At 47.0% G+C, this 16,196-nt stretch overlaps 1 protein-coding gene and 2 long non-coding RNA genes across 21 annotated transcripts in view; 1 reads left to right on the top strand and 2 right to left on the bottom strand.

Moving 5' to 3' along the window:
* LOC134299998 (uncharacterized) overlaps positions 1-16,196 on the top strand; it is a 66,582-nt gene that overhangs the window by 25,204 nt on the left and 25,182 nt on the right. The gene's annotated exons all lie outside the window — the stretch shown is intronic.
* LOC134299999 (uncharacterized) lies at positions 3,169-4,907 on the bottom strand. The gene is made up of 2 exons (XR_010007267.1): positions 4,145-4,907; positions 3,169-3,569 (listed from the first exon to the last, which is right to left on the bottom strand). It is a non-coding gene; the product is annotated as an uncharacterized LOC134299999 (long non-coding RNA).
* The window catches only part of LOC100556014 (serine/arginine repetitive matrix protein 2), a 170,187-nt gene continuing 160,684 nt past the window's right edge, over positions 6,694-16,196 (bottom strand). For 16 of the 18 annotated variants that reach the window (XM_062984494.1, XM_062984507.1, XM_062984503.1 and 13 more), the window contains 2 exons: positions 16,074-16,186; positions 6,694-13,918 (listed from right to left, as the gene is read on the bottom strand). In XM_062984494.1, the coding sequence (XP_062840564.1) occupies positions 13,655-13,918; positions 16,074-16,186 (377 nt within the window). In that variant the 3' untranslated portion in view covers positions 6,694-13,654. Of the gene's footprint in view, positions 14,019-14,419; positions 14,586-16,073; positions 16,187-16,196 lie in introns of all 18 variants that reach the window. The other 2 variants (XM_008118552.3, XM_062984498.1) reach the window with 2 other exon arrangements.

Raw genomic sequence — 16,196 nt, 5'->3', positions numbered from 1 at the left:
CTGGTTGTGATCCCCAGGTTGTGCCAGACTGCTTTCGTATATTATTTCTAGCACCCATTTTGTGCTTGACAGTCAAGTAATGCTTCTTATAAGTCACGGCATAGTCCAGAGTGACTCCCAGGTATTTTGTTGTGTTGCAATGCTCCCGTGAGATTCCTTCGCAGGTCATCCTCAGAGCTCGAGATGCTTGTCTGTCCTTAAGGTGAAAAGCACACACCTGTGTTTTAGGTGGATTAGGAATCAGCTGATTTTCCCTGTAACAGGCAGTAAGAGCACCTAACACTTTGGAGAGCTTCTCTTCAACCATTTTAAAGCTCGCTGCCCGGATTCTCTCTCTCTCTCTCCCCCCCCCCCCCCCCCCCACACACACACAGACACCACAGACACACACACTTGTATTGTACTTGGAAGCCCAAAAGATTAAGCCTTTTCTACCTCCAAGTTTTCCCAAGCATTTCTTGTAAGTGACATGCTTCTTTTTTTTTTTCAAACGCATATGTCTTTCTTTGTGACAACAGTTTTTACTCACAAACTGGAGATAAAAAGCCCATGCCTTCTGAGAGAGAGATACCAGCTTGTACACAAATTGTAATAAGGAAATGTATGGGGGCACCACTATGTACCTCATGAAAATCTCTTTTTCATTTATATTTTGAGAAATATATGGTTTGTAAGATAATAACATACAATTATAAGATGTGTTTTTTTCCTCTTTACATTTGGACGTCGCACCTACGAGCTGCATCCAACAAAGGAATGTATCACCAATATGCAGTTTGGAAAGCTCTGCTTTCAGAAATTGCTTATTGTAACACATTTAAAACTGTTTCCTTTGGAATCCCAATTTACAGAAATGCTGTCCTGGGGTTTTCTAGGCAAGATTTGAGAGTTCCCAAGGCAGCCTCTTCTGGTGGGCTGGGCTCACAATTTCACCAAAATAAAGTCAGCCCGTACCTTCTTTCCCTCAAAGCCAAAACGAACTTCTGAACAGTCCTCAACTTTACTGGGTTTTTTAAAAAAATGTTGTTTTGAAATATTTGAAACATGATACCTTTGTCTTGTCATATCATCTATTTCCGAATTTGTACTCCCCTACCTCTCCCATCGAAGCCCCCAGTGGCACAGCGGATTAAACCGCTGAGCTGCTGAACCTTTTGACTGAAAGGTTGGCGGTTCGAATCTGGGGAGCAGGGTGAGCTCCTGCTGTTAGCCCCAGCTTTTGTCATCCTAGCAGTTCGAAAACATGTAAATGTGAGTAGATCAATAGGTACCGCTCCGATGGGAAGGTAATGGTGCTCCATGCAGTCCTGCCAGTCACATGACCTTGGAGGCATCTACGGACAATGCCAGCTCTTTGGCTGAGAAATGGAGATAAGCACCAACCCCCAGAGGCGGACACGACTAGACTTAATGTCAGGAAAAAACCTTTATCTTTACCTACCTCTCCCATGCTTGACCTTGAAGGAGCTGCAGGTGGCCGACAGGGAGCTCTAGCAGAAGCAACTGAACGAGGAAACAACAACCCATGTTTTAGAAGTAATGATTAGCTACTGTATGCATCAGCTACTTAGGGTGCATCTACATTGTAGGATTCAAGCAGCTTGGCACCATTGAAACAGCTATGACTCAATGTGATGGAATCCTGGGAATTGTAATTTGGTAGGTCTCCAACCCTCTTGGGAAGGAAAGGCTAAAGACTTTGTAAAGCTACAACTCCCACAACCCCATAGCAATAAACCATAACAGTTCAAGGGGTGTTCCAGCTGCCTCATTACATAGTGCGGATGTCCCCTTGGTCAAGACTGCTTAACTAAATTGGGTCTCCTGGCCCACCTCCCTCCACTCTCATTTTCCTGATGCCTGGTAAAGTGGGTGGGCAGTGCAGGTATAGCTCTGGAAACCATTCCAGGGATTGTGAATAAGGAACAGTTACCTCACCCATAAGCATTCCATATTCATGATTAATACCTAGGCATGGTTGTGACACTATTGTCAAAATCATACCACCCCTTTTAAGCTTTGACCCTAAGATGGATAGTGATTACTAAAAGACTATAAAAGACTGCAGTAAATTCAGTGCATTATATGTCTTTGTATTATGACTACAGTATTGGAACTGTGGTGATATTTATAATTGTTGTGAGCATTTATGCAGTACATATTACACCTATAAAATGACATTTATTGTAATGGCTGCCTGTCAGTACTGTCCTTTGCTCCCATCAGCCGCCTCTTTGCCTCTCAGGTGAATGCAGTGATGATCAGTTAATGTGCTATATACGCCTGTAGCAAATTCAGTGGGCTATGTGTGTTTATGCTGAGCATAGGATATTGACATTGCAAGGACGATATCAGACTATAAAAAATTCATGAGATTACAGTATTTACTCTGTAGGTCAGTGTAAGTGTTGTATGTATGTTAATCACTTTTAATGCATATGCACCTTTATATAGTTGTTTTGACTGATGAAAAATTACAAATGGCCAGGAATAGCCCTCAGCCATCTCGCTATTGGCCCAGGGGCCCATGCCTCAGAATTGGATGGTTGTAAAACCAAATGATCTATTAATATTGTATGCCAAACTGGTTATTTTTTAATTCTTTGGCTTAAGTATGCTTTTGTGGGATAACATCACCTAAAACCTTCCATAGATATCAGGTTTTGACCATTGATTGTTTTATTAAGAACTGGTGTGGGCATATCTGCTGGGAAGGCTCTTCTCTCGGTTCCACCACCATCTCAAGTATGGTTGGTGGGGACAAGAGGGGGGGCCTTCTCGGTGACGGCTCCTCAGCTCTGGAATACCCTCCCTAAAGAAATTAGGTTAGCCCCCACTCTTCAAGCCTTTCGGATGAGTTTAACAACATGGCTCTTCAGACAGGCCTTTGACCCTGTATAATTATGGTCAGTTTGATGAGCCACCAATTGTACTGCTCCATACTTTGATTGTTACGGCAGATAGCCAGCTTATTTGCAAGTTGTTCTGTGCTTTAGGAAATTTTTATAATTTATTCTCTTACAATTTTATTAGTGGGATTTTATATGTGCTGTTGTTTATACTTATGTCATTGTATTGATACTTGTGCATTGTTGTTTATATGCAGCACTTAGAGTGCTTCTGTGAGCCGCCTGGAGACCCTTGGGTGAGATGGTGGCAGGGTACAAATAATAATTATTATTATTTTATTATGACACAGCAAACAAGATAGATATGCTGGATTTCATATCACAAGTCGAACACTTCCCAAGTGTCTAAGACTATGTGATGTATTTTCGGATTATGCGTGCAGATCCCAGCAGGGTGGCCTTTTGCAGTTGGCAGATAGTAATTTTGTCAATGTCTATTGTTTCCAAATGCCGGCTGAGATCTTTTGGCACGGCACCCAGTGTGGCGATCACCACCGGGACCACCTGCACTGGTTTCTGCCAGAGTCTTTGAAGTTCAATCTTGAGGTCCTGATAGCGGCTGAGTTTTTCCTGTTGATATTATTGGGCAATGCTGCGTTTGGTAGTTCCTTGAGTGTTTTTCAGTCCTCGTTGGTTGAATCCATGGATTTGTAGGTGGGGCTGTAGTAGTAATACAGTAGAGTCTCACTTATCCAACATAAACGGGCCGGCAGAATGTTGAATAAGAGAATATGTTGGATAATAAGGGGGGATTAAGGAAAAGCATATTAAACATCAAATTAGGTTATGATTTTACAAATGAAGCACCAAAAAATCATGTTATACAACAAATTTGTCAGAAAAAGTAGTTCAATACGCAGTAATGCTATGTAGTGATTACTGTATTTACGAATTTAGCACCAAAATATCATGATGTACAGTAGAGCCTCTCTTATCCAACGTAAACTGGCCGGCAGAACGTTGGATAAGTGAATATGTTGGATAATAAGGAGAGATTAAGGAAAAGCCTATTAAACATCAAATTATGTTATGATTTTACAAATTAAGCACCAAAACATTATGTTATACAACAAATTTGACAGAAAAAGTAGTTCAATACACAGTAATGCTATGTAGTAATTACTGTATTTACCAATTTAGCACCAAAATATCACGATGTATTGAAAACATTGACTACAAAAATGCGTTGGATAATCGAGAACGTTGGATAAGCGAGACTCTACTGTAGTACTAACCGTAGTATTAATGGCCATTCCCAACAAAATGTCTGAATAAAACTGCCAGGGCTGGAACCAGGCCACCTTCCCCAGTGATCCCTCAGCAACTCTGAGGCTGGATCTACACCGTCATGTTAACCCAGTTTCAGAATGCGCAACAGGCCTTTAAAAAATCCTTCCATCTTGGCTTCCGTTTCATTTGCATAACAAATGAATGCAAATGAAACGAGTTGTGGGTGGCGCTGTCCCTGAGTGTCATGGCGTCGCCGTTCAGTCCGGGCGGGGAGGGGTTAAGCCCAACTCTGGCTCCGGTTCTGAAAACCAGGCTGGGAAAGGCGGAAGCGGCGGGGGGAAAGATCCCATTGGCCGCAGCTTCATCCGTTTCCGCCTTTTGGCCAAGAGCGGCTCCTGGGCTAAGCTTCCCGTGCGAGGACGGCGCCCCCTGCCGGCGGGAAGAGAGGGCAGCCAGCCCCCAAAGCCCTGAAAGGGAGGGGGCGCAGGAGTTGCAGGAGCCAACGGCTTGCCGGCGTCCCCTAGATTTCACATGGTCCTGTCCAGGCCTGTAGCCAGGATTTCGGTTCGGGAGGGGCTGGGATTTTGGTTAGGGGGGGCTGAGTCTGAGTGAGAGAGGATCTGCCCTAGCAAACCTTTTGTATCGTTATCCCAATACCCCATGCATATGGGATTTAGTGAGCATGGGGATCAGATCATGATATGAAGAAACAGAACAGTTTAAATAAATGTAAGGCCTTCTCGCCGACCACCCTGAGAATGTCGGGGGGGGGGGGGGCGCTGAAACTCCTCAACCCCCCCCCCCTCCCGGCTACATGCCTGGTCCTATCCAAGATTCCCAAACTGGCGAGGTTCGGCGCCAGGCCTGCAGGGGGCACTCGAAGCTCCCCGCTCTCCCAGTGTATCCCACGCTTCCACATTCGTGAAGCGACATCTGCCGGCCAGAGGGGCTTATTGCAGGTTTTTGAGTTGCAAAGTCGAGCCTTGACCAGTGCCGGTGCGGACAAATTGTTTGCCAGAAGGGGATGATGTGAGTGACAGTCCGAAAAAGTGCTGGAAGTTCTAGCCTGCAGCATTTGGGGAAAGGGGGGCAATTTTGTATTCCACATCTGTGCGTGTTGTTGCCTTTATTTGCCGACTTCATAGGGTTTTCTTAGGCAAGGGGACCTCATTTGCTAGTTTCTTCCCCTGAAGTAGCGCCTGCAGCACCTGTTAGTCGCTGGCGGTCTCCCATCCAAGTCCTAAACTTGGTTTCATGCCCAAAATTATTACAAATATTATGTATAAGAAACATAAATGTTGTTTTAATCTCATCTCCATGATACCTCATTATGAATATGCACATATATTTTAAAATGCCTAAATCAGAAATACTTCTGTTCCCTATCATTATTGTTACGATTCATATCATGCTGTTTCCCTCAAAGCGAAATTCAGAGACCTGGCATCCAAACTTTTGTCGCTATTTTACGGTTCCAAGCTCCATGTGAGCTGCAGCCAGTAACTTGGAAGCACAGGTTCCCAGACAAGCCCAGTTTGGCCATCATCAGCCCTATGCAAAGCTACATTAATACAGTTAATTGGAAGTGTCTAGGCGTCCGACTGTTGGTTTGGTGAATAGCCCCAACATGGCTACTCCAGCCAAAGAGGGTAAAAGTGCCCTGTGTGTCCCACATTTCTACTGCATAGTATACTTCCCACCTGACAGAGTATTGTACTCCGTTCATGCTCTGGTCCCTGTGGCCTGAAAAACTTGGCTCATGTTTTGGCATGTACTGGTGTCTTGTTTTGCTGTGCCTACTGGTATTTTGTGTTCTTATGTGCCTTCAAGTCAGCTACGATGGATGGCAACCTTGACGCAGGGCTTTCTTGGAAAGATTTATCAGAATGAGGTTGCACTCGCAGGTGGAGCGTGTATTGTTTTTCATCCCTTTGGAACCAACACCAGCCATTTCGTCTTCTGAATTGCCTCCTCCTCGCTACCCATTTGGAAAGAGCAGCAACAAGCCCTCTTAGAACATGACAGCTTTGCCTATAGTGTTCCCAGCTATTAGAAAATAGCTCAACACATCCCCACTTGCCTCTTTGCTCTCAAAATGCCATGTTGGGAGGTTTCACAGTTTACTGTTGCAACAGATAGAGCTTTGTGATACACAGGTATCTCCTGATGAAGAAGCTTGAGTACTATTTTGGAGTCCTAGATAAGAACTAGTAGCAGACAGATCCATGCTGGGGTCCTCAACTTCCACCAGTGATGTCAAGTAACTAGTTTTGGGTCCTTTGTCCTAAGAGGATGTCAGCAGTCCTTAGTCTCTGAGACCTGCAGTCCATTCATGGGAGTGGATGTGGGTGGGGCTCAGGACTGAAGCCTTCAGTTGTGTTGTCTGTTGAACTAAACTTGAATTCCAAAAACCATTTTGCTTTGATGGTCTTTCACCCTGAACTTGGCAAAGAAGAAGGCAAAAAACGTGAAATATGATTCAAGAATATAGCTGTGGATCAGAAAAGAAAGTGGAGCAAAAAGCACCAAGGAAGCACCAGGCCCAGGCAGCCACCAAGGTTGAACATCTAGAAGCTTTATTTGAACCCTTTACAATAGGTAAGAAGAATCACAACATCAATTCCAGAAACGCTGCTAATGAAGACAGTCAAACTATTACAAGTCAAAGGGCAGGAGAGGAAGGTCACAAAGGCAGAAGCAAACACGTGAAGAACCAGCCCTGCAGAACAGCTACGCCAGGGCTCCGAGCTCCCACCTGGACAGGTTCACTTGCCCACCTCTCCTGCACCTCCATTCCTCCATGCATATATGGCCCACCCCAGGAAAAAATACCCTCCCCTCCTCACTGCCAAAACAGGATCCCCAGCACCTGGCTGGGATGGAAACATTTACAGAATTCAATACTGTGGTGCAGAAATTGCTTCAGCAGGTGCTCCCTCTGCTGCACCACTCAGTCGTCGAGAACTCCACAGCTACCAATTTCATAATCAAAGGAGCCCTTACCAGTACCCATGGGACAGAAGACACCTCACCTCTTCGTGACATAAGTGCTGATGGACAGCCCAGTTAAATGCTCAAAAATATCAAGCCCAGAAGCTCCAGGATTCTTGATTGTGACTTTCCTCCAGAAGTGTCAGACTACAATTCCCAGAATCCCATGCAGTTAAACTGCCCTCTTGACCCAACACTCCTTTTCATAGCAGTCATCACACAGACAGGAGCCAGGAAGCCTCTCAAGAGACCCTCTGGCTGTGGAAGATGACACTGTTTCCTGCCCTCTGAAGATGCAGGAGGATGGGCTATTTTCTCCCAAGTTCCTGCAGGAAAAATTCCTCCCAGTTTTTCTTTGGGAGGAAGAGCAGCCATCAGATAATGACAAAGATTCTCATCGGATCAGACTTGTTCTCATTAGTTTCCTGAAGAAACTTTTTCAACCACTCTTAAGACAATTTTTGAATATCTTTTCCACCTCATAGTGAGTCTGTTTATCCTCATGGCAGCTTTCACAATATGACAAGGGAGCCTTCAGAATCGTCTTTGGCTGCCCCCTTCCTCCTTGGTGATTCTCTGGCAACACTGGCACACGGAGATGATGCTTGGGTGGTCTAACCCATGAAGCCAGCCCCAAATGCAAAGGGCGCAGGGCTTCCCAATCCTCTCTACCTGCCACACTGCCATGATGGAAGGCAGGGGAGTTCTTGATCAAACAGTCTGTCTCAATATTATCCAGACAACCCCAAGGCATCTGAAAGCAACACAATGCTACCAGGGTAGTCTGGGGTCAAGCCAAGAAAATCACACTCAGACTTAAATCAGGCATCTTACAAGTGAAGGCGACAATTTGTCAGCAGACCCAGTGCTTTGCCAATGAAGTTTCTTCCTTCTGAGAGAGAGCCGAGGAAAGCAATTTGGTTTTAAAAGGAGTTTTGTTCAGGGGAAAAGTAGCAGCAGCAGCAAAGAGTCATGGAGGGCCAAGTGCCACAAGACCATTGGCAATGTCCACCTCTACCCTTAAGAAGTTTGCCACTTGAACCAAAATGCTTGCAGATTTATTCTTTTTGCAGGATCATGCAAAGGACAGGAATTACTATGCACATGCTGCCTTTAAAATTAAAATAAAAAGAGTCTGACTTGAGAAAAAGGGAAGGGCTAAGACACAGCTGGTAAGGCTACCTAAGGAAGCTTGCAGAACTGAGCACACCCACCTGGTGGGACATAGACTGCAGTGTTTTAAAAACACAACCAAACATCCCTCTTTTATGCTCACTTGTCCATCAGAAAAACCAATTATTCTGGAGAGAAAGGCAGGGAAAGAATAATGGGGTTCCTGCCTTCTAGGAGAGTATGGGTATGAGTGTAACAATCAAAGGCTCCCTCAGCTTCCAACCCCTGCAGCCGTTTATTTGCCAGGCAGGGCACCGGCCACCTTATTGTGTGTACCCTGTTGATATGTGATGCCATGGCACCCAAGCCTCATGGCCCCACTCCATTTCTGTTAGGGAAAGAGTACAGCTAGCAAGCATGCCCCACCAGATGGCTGACCTCCTGCAATGTCACCTAAAAGGCAACGGTCATTGCTGGATGCCCACATTGCCCCAGGCCTTTCCTCACTCAGCACATCCCAGCCAAGCAGTTAACATAGGAAGGCCAGCTTCAGAAGCGAAGTTCTCAGGGTGCTGCAGGTGCCCCTCTCCTCAGCCAACCCCTGGATTCGACCCACTGGTCACTTCCAACTTCTTCTGGGCTCCTGTAAATGGAGAGGACCATAGATCACAACCCAAGAAAACTGGCTGCCTTGAGTGACCCAGAACATGACCAGCATGGACCAGGGCATGCTGAGGAACTTGCGTTTTTTGGAAAACCTGTATACGGCTACCACTTTATTGCTGTGTAGAGTAAATTGAACTCCATAGCTAAAAGGGCCCCTCAAGGCTCCAACATTTGGAAGCTGGAGGGGATCACTTGTTCAGTTCCAAACCTACCACCACTTTTTCCAAGTTTACCAATGTTACCACTTGGTTGCTTGATTCTAAAGACTTCCCAAGGACCTTCCTTTATATCGGCATCCTAAAGAGCAGTAATCCGCACACAGAACAGTCTGTACTCTCTGCAAAGCAAATGGTCCACTAAATTCTTCAGAAGTGTTCTGTGCAGTCGTTGGATACCAAAAAAGGAGTTGGGAATACTATTCCTGCCTCCTTGGCCCACCAGGCCCAATAGTGCATTCATTTGCAAAAGTAGAACTGATTACTCTTTCATTTTGGACACAACACAGTGAATCTGTAAGTTGTACAACACAGGTGCTGCAAGGGGAGGCTTTCTGGGGTATGCAGTACTGCTTTTTGTGATGCAATTTGCCTCAAGGATGGGGTGAGGGTGAGGGAATCTTCCTGAAAGAACATCCCCCTCTATGCACAGGATGGTGGTGGTGGTGCTGAAGAGTTGACAGTCCCACCAGGATGTTTTCTTTTGAAGCCAGTTTCCCTGCTCCTGCACTACTATTTCCACAGAGATATGTTGCAGGGCAACTTCAAAATAGATTGTGCCCTCATAGCCCAGATCTGCCTCCCACGCTTATTACACCCCAAATTTGCCACTTGAAGTGATCACGTAGCTACAACAGCATCAAGTCCTGCAGACCTAAAGATAAGAACAGATCAAAAACAGGTTTCAAACACTGTGCTGCGTACCCTTTCATGCAGTTTGGAGGGGCGGGAATAGTGTATTGGACCTGATAACAGCAGCAAAACATCCCATGATCTTCCTACAGCATCACTGCACACACCCAAACACACTCCACCTACTCTGTTTTCATCGCTCTTAAGTCCTGAACCCTTTTCCAGAATTGAAGTTATTACAAACTACCTTGAAATCTAAAACTACATTGTTTAAAATCCTCATTTGAAACCACATAGCTGGGGGCCACAACCCCCCACCTCCCCAAAATGACTCAAGAGGTCTACAGCTAAAACACAGGCACGGCACATTATCAGTGGGTGCATGGCACAGAAGTGTGCGCATGCACACAGGAGATAGTCCAGCTGGAACTGGGTGCAAAAAGAAGGGTGGGGGAAATGTGCCATTGCCCGAAAGGGATGGCTCTTGTTAGCAGCAGCAGCAGCAACAGCAGCTCCATGTTAATTTGATTCAGGAGCAAAGAAGGAATCTGTAATCCTTCCACAAGACACAGCAATCTTTTTGTTTGTTTGCCATTAGAAAGTGCAAACATTTGACTACCCTTGAGAGACTCTAATGGAAGATGAACCCATCCATCTGCAGCCCACAGTGGCAAAAACAGAAGAGAATTCAAGACTCCAGATTCTTCTCCTGAATTTAAGGAATGAGAAAAAAGAACCTCATCAGAGTACCCAGGATAGCAGGATTCTGTACCAGTGATCTGAGCTCCAAGCTGTCCTTGATTTATAACCCTTCTGGAAAAAAGAAGCAAGGAGTCTTCAACCTCTTTTGACTTAGCTGCATCTGACCCATACGAAATCAGGGGTTTTCCTATCCCCTTTTGTAGTTGAGATGGCCCCTCTTTTCAGAGTACAGGCCTGCATTATTGCTTTCAGAGAGGGACTTGTCCTCCCTCTGCCCCGTTTAAAAGGGGACACCTGAACAAAGAATTCTGCCAGCCCCCCCCCCCCCCCGCCCCAAACACACTTCCCCCTTGGTCTCAGGGGTGAAGTCAGTGGACTGGGAGATCTAAGCTGGCAGTTGAAATTTGGCAAGAGTATAAAAAGCATCCTGTCTCAGGGCAGTGATATACACCAAGGAGATGGGAACATGCATGGAGAGAGGGACGTATGGGAGCCTGGGATGGGAAGATGTTGGGTCTTGGGCAGTGCTGTTCAGATCTGGCATTTCCACTGGCCAATGTGGACTTCTCCCAGCTGAGGTTGGCAGTGCTGTTGCTCACGGGTCCCTCTTTGGGCCATGCTCACAAGAAAACACAGTCCCCGGAGCCATCTAAACATGGCCAGAGCCAACAGGGACAGTCCCTTGCATGGACCTTGTGCAAGAGTGACATGTGTATTCCATCAAGGTTCACTCAGAGGAATGCCTTGCCAGCCAAATGCCTGCCTTGATCCTGTACCCCAAACCTATTGCCACCTTATTGCTGTCCTTATAGTTCCTTTGAGTTTCACAAGATGGGAGACGTCGCCAGATGGACTCCTGGAAAGGAGAAAAAGGGTCAGGCAGGACGAAGAGGAGAAGGCATGGCGGGTGCTGGAGACATTGAAAGCTGGATGGCACATGGTGTGACAACAAGGGACAACAGCCTAAGGTTCGGAGGACGGAGAAGTCAAAGGAAGAGACAGGAGGAGGCTGGGCAGCCTGTTGCTTCCAAGCAGGGCTGGGCTCCACAGGTTCACAGCGCCATGAGAAGGGAGCAGGCTCAAGGGTAACATGGCTGAGGTGCAGGGGAGGATGGTGAAGAAACGCAGACAGATAAAAAACTGCCCCTTTCCAGGTGCCAAATCTAGTGGCCTCATCTAATAAAACATTAGAATATTAGAAATATTCTAAGGTGGCGAAAATGTGATAATGAGATTTAGTAGACCATTTTGATGCAAAAAAACCTCTTACAGTTTAAAAAGCCATTTTATTAGAAATCATGCAACCTTTAATATATTATATATATATATATATATATATATATATATATATATATATATATATATATATATATAAACCAAACATGAGTGTGCTATATGTCTTTACGTGTGAATGGAGACCTATGGGTTTAATGTGCCACCTGGGAGCATCCTGCCCAAGAGGAGAGCTTTCAAGGGGGCGGGATGGAGGTATCCTTGTGTGTTCGGTTGCTTTTCCTCCCCCTTTTCTCAGGAGGGACATGTTAGTGTGGAGCCCCCCCTCTCTCTGGCCCAAAGCAGAAGCTCAGCTTTGGAGCTCTCGCCCTGCCCTTGATTCCTTGCCCTTTGGGCTCCCAGTTTTTAAATGAGAATTCTTAATGACTCTCACAATGCATGGTTTTTAAAGTTTTATTTACATTTCCATTTTAGTGTCATAGTTTATTTTATTTTGCAATGTGAAACAAAGTAGGTCACACTTTCAAAGCCCCCTCTCCTTAAGGACAAGAAGCAACAAGGGGGCGGGGTCCCATCCTCCATGGGGAAAGCGCCCTCTCTCCTTGTTACAAGAAGCCCAGCTAGGCAACTTCACAGACTCTGCCTCTTCACAACCCTCATGCACTTTCCAAGAACCCTCCTGGTCTTGTGGGGGGGGGGGGTGCTGATCCTGACCACCTTGCCTTCCCCACTCCCACAAACCAAACTGCTTCTCAGCCATGACTGAGCTTACTCCCTAGAACATCACATCCCAGTTCAGCTTCTTACAAAATCCACACGCCCGAGCCAAATCCACAACTACATGGATTAAAATACATACCTCTCCCCCACCCACCCCCTACAGGAGCAAATGGCAAGTCTGGGGTGGAGTTTGGGGAAAGAGGCGTTTCCCCTCCATGGGAAATCATCCTACAACAGAGCCTTTCGAAAGCCCTTCCCCTCACATTCCCCTCACATTCCCCTTCTGACCCAACAGCTTTGTCTGGCTGCAGCTAGGTGACCCCTCCCCAAAAAGAAACCACTCCCCCCACTACGCAACCTTTGAACTTTTTGTTTTAAAACTGACATTGCTTACTGTACGTTTGCTCCATCATTTCAAAAGCAAATGTTTAAACACACACAAAATAACCACCACACAAAAAAGGAAAAATAAAATTAAAACCAAAAGAATACAGTTAAAATGGCTGGATATGTTGATAAGATGCCAGCAGCACTGCAGCAGTGGTTAATGGTTCTTTTAATTCTCCTATGGCAAAGGGAAAATGGGGTGGGGTGCGGCAGGGGGTGGGGGTAGCATGAGCCTGCAATGAAGCGACAGTAATCAGCAACACTTTTGTCTTTTAAAATCACTATGAAAGAAGGGAAAGAAAAAGGGAAGAAGGTTAAGGGAGTTAAAAGAGTTCCAAGAAAGCATGAAGTTATGTTTCAGAATAATACAGACCAGCATTAGAGAGGACGCAGCAGAAGATGCTGCAGCGGAGACTCAACAGGACTGGGGGAGCAGTGAGTGAATTGGGGGCTAGGCAGGGACTATAGCAAAGCTCACCACCTCCCCCTACTCCGCTTCCACCAGGATCTACTATGGGCACGGCAGACCAGACCTCCTACACAGTTAGACCAGAAAAACCTTCTTTTGTGGAGGGAGGGAGAGAGTGGGGAACTGGAACATTCAAATTTCATACTTTGATCCCCCACTGCCCACCAAAAGAAACATTACGCGAGGCTGTGGAGGCCATTTCTGTGCCCAACGGGAGACAGCGTGCCCGAGGGCCACCTCAAAGGTCCAGCAGGCCATGGGGAGCCTGGGGGAGGGGGGAGGGTCACTCGGCCCACTTTTCAGGGGCCAAAGCCGGGCTCCGGTCTATGGGAGACAAGCTTCGCGTGGGGAGGGGGCAGGGTCAAGTGGGGGGCCGAGGGATAGAGTCACAAGCCTTGCTGAGACAGAGTGGCAGAGGTCTCGTCTTCTGAGAGGGGGGCCTGCCAAGGTGGCGGCAGTGGCGGCTGTGGCAAAGAAGAGGAGGCGCCGGAGCCCAGGCTCTCGCTGACAGAGGTGCTACGCCGAGGAGAGGTGCCACCGGAAAAGACTGGGGGGTGGTGGTTGTTGTTGAAGACTACGGTGGTGCTGTCCACTCCGTGGTCCGTGCGGGCCTTGGCCTTCTCACGGAACGTCAGTTTGTGGGACTCAATCTGCAGCGACACACAGGGGAACGGGAAGACGGGGGAGTCAGGGGGCGGGGGGAGAGAAAAAAGGGGCGGAAGGCGATACCAGAATGTCATCGTTAGATGCCTGGAAAATAAAAGGCAATTGCTCCATTAACACAATTAGTAGAAATGAACCAAAACAAACAATAAATATAAATAATAATAAACAAACAAACAAATTTCTAGAAGTATCCAATGAGAAAACGAGGGAAGGGGGAAATATGTGGCTCTCTAGCAGCTCATCTCACGAATCTCTGGCACACATGCTGCGCCCCGTTTTGGGGAGAGACACAATGTGACCCATGCCCATTCTCCCCCCCCCCCAACTGCCTCTCTGCCATTGCGAGGGTTCCTTTGAATAGGAAGGCAGGGTGAGATATTTCCAGCACTGCTCCCCCATCACCACTACAGACAACCCTATCCACACACGACCCCCACTTTGAGCTGCTACAAAGCCCCTTGGGGAGGAAAAGGTCCAGCACTTACTTGTTTCTTGTATGTGAGTGTCGAAGCACTGAATTTCCCTTTGGTCACCACTGCCCTGAACGGGGGTGGCGGCTGGCCCTACGCCATTCTCCTGCATGACCCCGCTGCCTTGCGGGGGCCCGGTCACAGCTCCGTTCTGTGGGGCTGCCTCCTCACCCCCCTCAGTCTAAAATGAAACAATGGGGTGGGGGAGGACAATGAGGCGTCAATACGAGGATGGGAATGGGATGGGGTGAGATGAAGAAGACAAGCTAGCAAAGAGACTGGACGGCTCCTCGTCAGGGTCACCGAGACACAGACACACTTTGAGGCAGGAGGCCATTCCTTGAGATAACTCAGCCCCACTGCTCTGCATCCCTTTCTTCAGGCCCCTGGTACCTTCTGCCTACACCAAGCCCTTCCTTGCTAGCCTTCTGCATTACCGCTGATGCTGCCACATTCTTTTCCCAGTGAAGAGAGGATTCAACCCTGCATTTTGTCAATATTCTGATCGTCATTTCCAACCCTGCCTCGCTCTCCACTCATCCAGCCCAGCCTGCTCTCTTCACATTCCACACTTCCTGCCCAAGGCTACCTGGCTCAACCACACAAGAGTTCCACAAGTGGTCACAGAGGGAAACACAATAACATAGAATCGGTGCACACAGAATCCTAGAGTTGGGACCATGCAATCCAACCCCTTTCCATGCAGGAAAATACTCCTGACCTATGGCCATCCAAGCTCTGCTTAAAAACCTCCAGAGAGAAGGCCCCACTGGACTCCCAGGTGGTATGTTCCATATGATGCAAAAGGTCATGATGCCAGGATTCCATTGCAACTCTGCAGAGGAAGCCAGGATGAGTGTTTGAGAGCCAAGAGTCATGTCCAGCAGCCACTTGTAGGAGTAAGAGGCCTGTGAGAAACCCAAACTTGGATGAAACTGTGCCCTATTCCATGAGTCTGCTGCTGAGCTGTCTCTTCTTCTCTTTCGTGTCCCCGCCTTATTCCAGATCTACATTCTTCAACAACGCAAAGGATGGTCTGTTCCTCCACCCCATGGACATTTAGCAGTTTCTGGACCAAAAAAATGAGATGCACAGTATATCTACAGCAGGAAAGGGCGGTAGCTTCTCCTCCATCTTGCCAAGGTCGGCCACAACAGTTGCATGACTGGGCCCACAGCGGCAATATGCCCCTTACGGCTGCTCATGCTCCCTCGTGGGCAATTTTGAAATTGGCTGGTTAAACTTATGAGAATGCAGAGGAGATTTGAATATGGCAAGCACTTCTCTAGATATTATTCCAGCCTTTAAAACATGTTTTTGTATGTTTCACGTTTTACCTATTATACCTCATCTTGTGGACCTTGGTGGGCTGGGACACAATCTACGTTCCAACCAGAAGGGGAAGGGATAGGTCTGTGGTCATAATCCCTTGAAACTACCACTACCTTCCATTTTCCATAGACCCCAAGGTGCATACAGTCCTTAAAGTGAATCTGCTGACCCTGCTCCCACTCCCCTACCTGAGAACCCATTCTGAACTGTCCTCCATGTGGCGCCATGGAAATGGACATGAAGGTGTCAATGGGTGACAAAAGGACTGACAAGTGGCCACACACGGTAAGGGGAGGAATAGGGAGGGGACCCACACTGGACGCTGCTCAACATGTACCTTCACTGTGCCCCCAGCTGGGATGTGCCCCACGTTGTCCAGGGAGCCCACTTTTGCCTGGGCCTTCTCCTTAAAGTTCAACTTCTGATTTTCAATCTTCACATCTCCACCTCCTGGAACAAA

Source organism: Anolis carolinensis, chromosome 6 (assembly GCF_035594765.1).
Source record: "Anolis carolinensis isolate JA03-04 chromosome 6, rAnoCar3.1.pri, whole genome shotgun sequence".
NCBI lineage: Eukaryota > Metazoa > Chordata > Lepidosauria > Squamata > Dactyloidae > Anolis > Anolis carolinensis.
Note: the sequence above shows the minus strand (reverse complement) of the source record. Positions and strands in the feature narration are given on the sequence as shown.